The sequence below is a fragment of the Lasioglossum baleicum genome, unplaced genomic scaffold (assembly GCF_051020765.1).
Source record: "Lasioglossum baleicum unplaced genomic scaffold, iyLasBale1 scaffold1602, whole genome shotgun sequence".
Lineage (NCBI taxonomy): Eukaryota > Metazoa > Arthropoda > Insecta > Hymenoptera > Halictidae > Lasioglossum > Lasioglossum baleicum.
In genome coordinates this window covers 28,020-34,549 of record NW_027470661.1, presented here as the reverse complement: position 1 = coordinate 34,549, position 6,530 = coordinate 28,020, and the positions used below count along the sequence as shown (strand labels likewise).

General features: G+C 34.2%; 1 protein-coding gene across 1 annotated transcript in view; it reads right to left on the bottom strand.

Moving 5' to 3' along the window:
* Positions 1-981: 981 nt before the first annotated feature.
* LOC143220798 (uncharacterized) overlaps positions 982-6,530 on the bottom strand; it is a gene marked incomplete at its 3' end in the record, with an annotated part of 31,095 nt that continues 25,546 nt past the window's right edge. The window contains 8 exon segments of the mRNA XM_076446384.1: positions 982-1,185; positions 1,262-1,333; positions 1,336-1,591; positions 1,676-1,811; positions 2,231-2,419; positions 4,417-4,646; positions 4,936-5,147; positions 5,698-5,858. Coding sequence (XP_076302499.1) covers positions 982-1,185; positions 1,262-1,333; positions 1,336-1,591; positions 1,676-1,811; positions 2,231-2,419; positions 4,417-4,646; positions 4,936-5,147; positions 5,698-5,858 — 1,460 coding nt within the window.

Sequence of the window (6,530 nt, the reverse complement as noted above, 5' to 3'; positions counted from 1 at the left end):
TATTTATCTACCGGCAGGACACATTTCAATGAATTAAAAAAAAAAAAAAAGAGAACAAAAAAATAATAATAAAAAAAGAAATAAAAAAAGAAAATATTCATTATACAAATTCGATTATACATTATTGCACTGATACGGAAAGTAGTTCGTGATAAAATTATTTATAACTAAGATCGATATAAAGAATAACAAATCTTAAATTACATACTAAGTGTACAGGAACACGGAGTTTCTTGTAATTAATACGTAATATTTAAAAACGAATTAATACAACGTAATTAAAATTGATAACATAATCGAAAAGTTATACGTATATAGTTAATTGAACAAAGAGTGTACATGGTAAAATTGTGAATCGCGCATTGCAAGTATATTTATAAAGATGAAATAACGAGTACTGACAACTGTGCATATCTCAACACCAATAATAGTCGCACTATTATCGTTTGTTTAATTAAACTTGTCAAATAACGACTAAAAATAAAAGTGAATTTATACGTTGAACTATGAATCTAACCGTTGTTTTATAAATATTGAGATATCGAATATCTATTTAGATATCGAAATGAATTTATTACTCGTTTCAGCGTTTATCAGTATCATTTTCAGTGTCCAATATGAAGAAACCAATCGTTAATTAATGCTTTATTAATATGCGCTCCTAAGTAAATATTTTTATCGTTAATATCAATTCGTAATATTATTGCTTGTTTCAAATATTTATGAAAACAAATTTATACGATAAAATTTTCAAATTCGTACTAATTATAGAAACTGACCACGCGGTATAATTAAATCTTGCGTCGATACTACATAAAAAGAAAAAAAAAAAAAAAAAAGAAAGGAAGTATCGCATAATCTTGCTGAGAAATCAGATTTAATATGCTCAAACAGATTTAAAATATTCATATGATATCCAAGGATAAAATTCATTTAAAGTATTTGCTCGATACGCGAGAGTATAACAGTTCGAAAACTTACCAGTAGCTTTATTTCCATTGCTCTGCCAAACCTTAAGCATCGCTGCAGCTTGTTGAGCTGGTTTGTTAGCATATTCTTGTTTAATCGTTGATACCTCGTTCGGGGGAATATTTAATTCCTCTGCCAATTTTTCCCAATCTTTGTCCAACAAATTTGCGATATCAGTCAACCGAATAGTTGCTCTGTGAATAGTGTCTGGACGACCTAGAGGTATAATTAACATTTACAATTCTCATACACCGAGGTTTATCTCTCAATCGCTGTAAGAATCTACACGTACTTATACCACCGTCGCGTAGAAAACTATAATTTTTCGAGAGCTCTAACAAATCCACTTCTGAGACAGCAGACTCGGAGAAATTTTCTCTGGTAACAAAATATTTAACGTGCATATCGGCGTCTGAGGCAGTTCGCCCTTAGGAACCTTTGGTTCGCTCATGAACATTATTCGACCCATCATATCAGCAGCATCTGGATCCTTTATCCTCGCCGTGAACGGAACTCTGTTCTCTTTGAAGGCTCTAAACGGCAATTGAAGCTGCTCGCCGCTCTTCAATACTGGCACAAGGTTACCCGAAAATTCCATATACTGCGTTTTGCCTTCCAGCACCTATGGGAACGATTACACACGATGTACAACTCGTAAACAATGCGACAATTATAACGAATGATTCACGTAATTCAACGTATTTACCTCGACGTCCCGGCTCTTCGCAACTTCCGTAAAGTGCTCTTGATTTTCCAGGGTCTTATCTTCTTTATCGTCAGTCATGCAAAATACGCGTAGCCTTGCTTCCAGTGGATCTACTCGCTTTGCAAACACTACAAATCTGAAGACGAAACATTTACAGATAACATCCGTCGATTAACTAAGATTGTAATCATGCAGGTAAAACGTAATCGATTCGTGTGTTATAAAATAGAATTTGCATCGATCAAAATTATTTCTCTCTCTCTCTCTCTCTCTCTCTCTCTCTCTCCCCCTCCCTCTGTCAGTCACTCTCTATTCTGAATAACACAAAAGTGACATTCGGAAAAATATAAAAAATGATATTTCTATAAAATCGCCACTAGGAAAAAATGCTGTGCAAGCCAAAAGAGCTCTTTTCCATATTATTCATCTTACCGGCACAGAAAAGCGAAATTTTCAAAGGTTATCGATCCGATTTTTTGAAGAAATGTTCTACCTGCGATTACGGTAGGATATTTGTCTTTTGAACGGTGAATGGTAGATATTTTAAAAACGTACTTAGCCATAAAAGGTACATGTGTCGCGTGTGTGTATAGCTCCGTAGCCATTTTCGTGGCTTCGGATATATTCCGACAATCCATTAGCCAGAAGCGAGCAGACACTGTGGTTGTAAAGGAAACACAATCTTTGACGAACGTCAATGGCGTTGAACCGGTGACATCCTCCCAGACTGCCCGAGACTGACCCCTGAACGACATACATACCAAATCCAATAACATTATTAAAATATGTCCGTGCTGCGAATGGAGAATCGGCAGAAGTGAAATGTGTGGGATATTAAATCCGTTGCGACCGAGATTAATTACAATTTTGATGCTTTTAGCCCGGGATATTCGCGTCTACCCTTTGATTGTCGAGCATTCCGTACGCTATGTCTTCTACGTTGCCTAATCTCGTAACGTAATAAAGAATAATTCAAAATGGAAGTACCAAAGAAACCTTGTAAACGAAATTCAAAATTTGCGGAAGCCGTCACAGAGGAAAAATTGTTGATAAAACAATCGAAGGGTTTGAAAAGTTACATCAGAATTGCAGTACATGTTATTACAATGTAAAAAATATTCTCGATTCCTGTATTGATATACATTTAGAATTATAATTAGTACAAGTGGTAATCTTCGGTAGCTCGCATAAATTTGATTATCATTTCATTAATACCGGGCTTAAAGTATCAACAAATGCGAACACGCGTTAATACTGACGCGTAATCAAACGTTTAATTAATTATCGGTGGATATTGTATGAAAAAAGAGATATATTTAAAACGACGTTACGTAACAAATATGTATCGATAATCGTTCTTTTCCAAGATATCACGAATTGTACAAATTTCAAAATATCCAAATAAAGTGATTCCTGTTTTTTTGTTCGAAGACAGAGGTAAGTTACATATTGAAATAATCAATGACCTTGTGTGACAGCTTGAATAAAGAAAAATAATTAAAATAAAACAGCTAACGTAGGGGTTTTCTTTTTTCGTTATTCGACAGAGTTAGTAAAATTTGTATTTAATATCGGTCACCATAAGTGCGTTGATGTACGTGCTGTATTGTGTGTGTGGGTAATGTTAAACCAAATACACGCTGACCGAATGATAATGCTTGCCAAATGAAAATAAAGCGTCATACATTGAAAACCGCGCAGAAAGCAAACGCGGATCGTGTGGATTTGCGTATAATAATAAGTAAGCGACGAAAGAAAACAGAAAGGTGTGAAATAATCCTAATAAAAACGCGGCGCAATGCATGTCGAAAACATATCTTCCTGTTCTTTTGTCGTATTAAACATATTAAGTATTTTCACAACGTTCGGCCATTTAACGTTAATCGACTAAAGAAAAATAAGAAATTTGTCGGAAACTCGTAAGAGGAAAAAACCAGAATCGTACTTTGCACTCGGAAAAAGTTTCGATATGTAAGTCGTAAATAAAATAAGTACAACGTGGCTGTAACAAATGGTGAGATTAAAAGGACAATATTGTCAGTCTTTGTATCGGTAACGTGTCGTATGATACATATCATAATGATCTAAAAGTACATATATTTCGGGAACACAATTTTATAGAAGTTATAAATTACAAGCCTAATATCGAAGCGGTTACCAGTCAAACGAATGTGCTGAAACAAAAACTTTGAAGTTAACGCTTACAATGAGCTAGGTAGTAAAATTTTATCTACGTTAATTAATAATCCATACCTAAATGACTCAATCCTAACAATATGCAAGCATTAACAATGAATCACAACAAGATATGTATACAACAATGGTACTCAACGAAATGTTTCTATGAAACATGCAGCTACCATCTCCCTTTAAATCTCTATCCGAAGGTCTCCGGGACATATTAATTCACTGTACTTAAATTACTTTCCTAGATAACAGACAACTCCTAGAGATAGATTAGTGACTCAATTACTCCAAGCCTACTTGTTACATTACATACCTACGGGATCGGTAATAGTATAATTATTCTAACGAGATACAAAAATATTCTTAGCGCAGTCCCGATGACCTGAGAACAGACGAAGATGCCTACCGCCTGCGCCATGCCTACTAAACTACAAATTGATCTTCGAATGCGTAAGAAGTCTGATAAGAGCATATATACACCAAAGGTGTTGCGGCGTAACAGTTTCAGCACTTATCGGTAAGAGATTTTCCAGTAAGACGGTACGCTGCTCTACAATATTACGTGCAAGCATATATTACCAGTTATGCTGCACAGAAGTCTCAGCGTTGGCGCATCTCCTGAATATTGATTGATCATGCCTTTGTTGGCTGCTTGCGGTACGGGTATGGTTAAGGTTATCGGTTTGTGGAATTTTCTCCGTCTTGGCTCAACGGTTACGATTGGTGATACCGCCACTCTGTTACCAAGCAGTTTAGCTACGAGATCTGCTGGTATTGGGTGTGCCTAAAACAATAATATCATTTTTTAACTCGATTATAAATTATATTACACGTCATATTTGGTATTATTAGTTACTACGTATTTCACTACGTATTCTTTTCTTCCTATCTAATCATACATATAACTCGGCCCTGACACCGAATGAAGCAAATTGGAACGTTAATTAAATAAGTCATTAGAATTGCTGATATTATGATGCGCAATCTTCAAATATTTCCTGTCAATATTCAATCCCTGTTGTAAATTTTAATCGTCTCGTAAGAATGGTACGTGGTACAAGGGAAATATGTACCTGGAGCCCAACTCTGATTTTTTTAGTAAGAGCTGCAGGTGGGAAAACAGCCTGAACTTGTGGTACAGCCGATGATGAAACTGTACCACCCTCTGGACCAACTGCATGAACCTCTTGCCTGATGCGAGACACTACTGCGAAGTAATGTGGGAAGTCTGCAGTGAGTATCCTTACGATCCGGGAAGTTTGGAGATCCTCCAGCTGGCTTAATTCTGTAGAAATATCTTATTAGATAACGCGATTTGCATAAGCAATTTCAAACGAAGCTAAGCAATTTCGAAAATTTCAATAATTTCTGTGAATTTCGTTAATTATTACTACTGAAAAAACTTGCGAAATGCCGATGACTTATATAATATTGGAAATACTATTGAACAAAATTACATATGAAACGTTAATATTGGTAAATATACGATATTATTACTACTATCTTTCAATATTATCTCTTTATTGATTAAAATTGTATATTATCTATTATGTAATTAATCATATTTACTAATAAGAAAATAACTTTCCACCTCTACTTTCTATTACCTTCAACTTTAAACTACTTCCATTCTAATAACAATCTACCATACAAGATAGAATTATAATAAAATATTAAATATAACTGATTCAAACATATTACCCTCAGTCAGAAAATAATAAATATGAGAACTTTGTCTTTGTCGCAATTTATTTTGATATCAAAGGAAAAAATTTTTTTAACGAACTTTAAGTAGAGCTAAAATGCAGAAATAGAACACGAAGAAATAATCATACCTTCTCCTTCAAAGCTCTCGTTAAGCACATCTTGGACAGCCTCCTCGCTGGCTTCCAAAGTGTGTTCGCGCCAAGTTTCTCCATTATCCGATCGAAGTATTACTATTTCTCGTTCTTTTCCTCGCAACGAAGCAAAGTGTGGTACTTCTATGATGACGGGCCTATTTGAACAGATTATTATTATTATTATTATTGTTGTTGTTGTTGCAAAAAAAATATATATTACTTATATAAATTTAAAAATACAAATGAGGACGTTCGTTACTTGTTATTAATACCTTGAAACTTGTATTAAATCGAATTAAATTCATCCCTTCAAAGATAATATAAGCATAAGTATAATCATCCTGTAATTGCAACAATTCAGCTACTCAAGACTGAAATTTCTCGAGATATGAAAACCACATTTGCATAATAAGAGCTCTTTGAGCGAGCACAATAGCACGCGAATTTAGGTCAGCAAAGATTATCTCAAATCTCTTTGATACATGCCAATGTTATATTTTACGATGAATCAGACAATAATTTATAGAATGTGGATCGACCTAATGATTTTAAAAGGATCGAAAGTCAGGTTAATTCAATTTATCGCCTGATAAGAGGAAAAATATACGACTGTACTTCAACCAACAAAGACGATTGTCGCATGTGGTAAATGTTTAAACCAACCAAAAAAATGATTGCTATCATATCTAGTTAGCTTTGAACTTATGTACATGTTGGAGCCATAGTTCAGTTTAGAACTTTGACCTTTCCATTTACGTTATAAAATAAACATAATTATATATGTTATAACGTAATGTTTATAATATAAATAAACGTAATTATTCAAG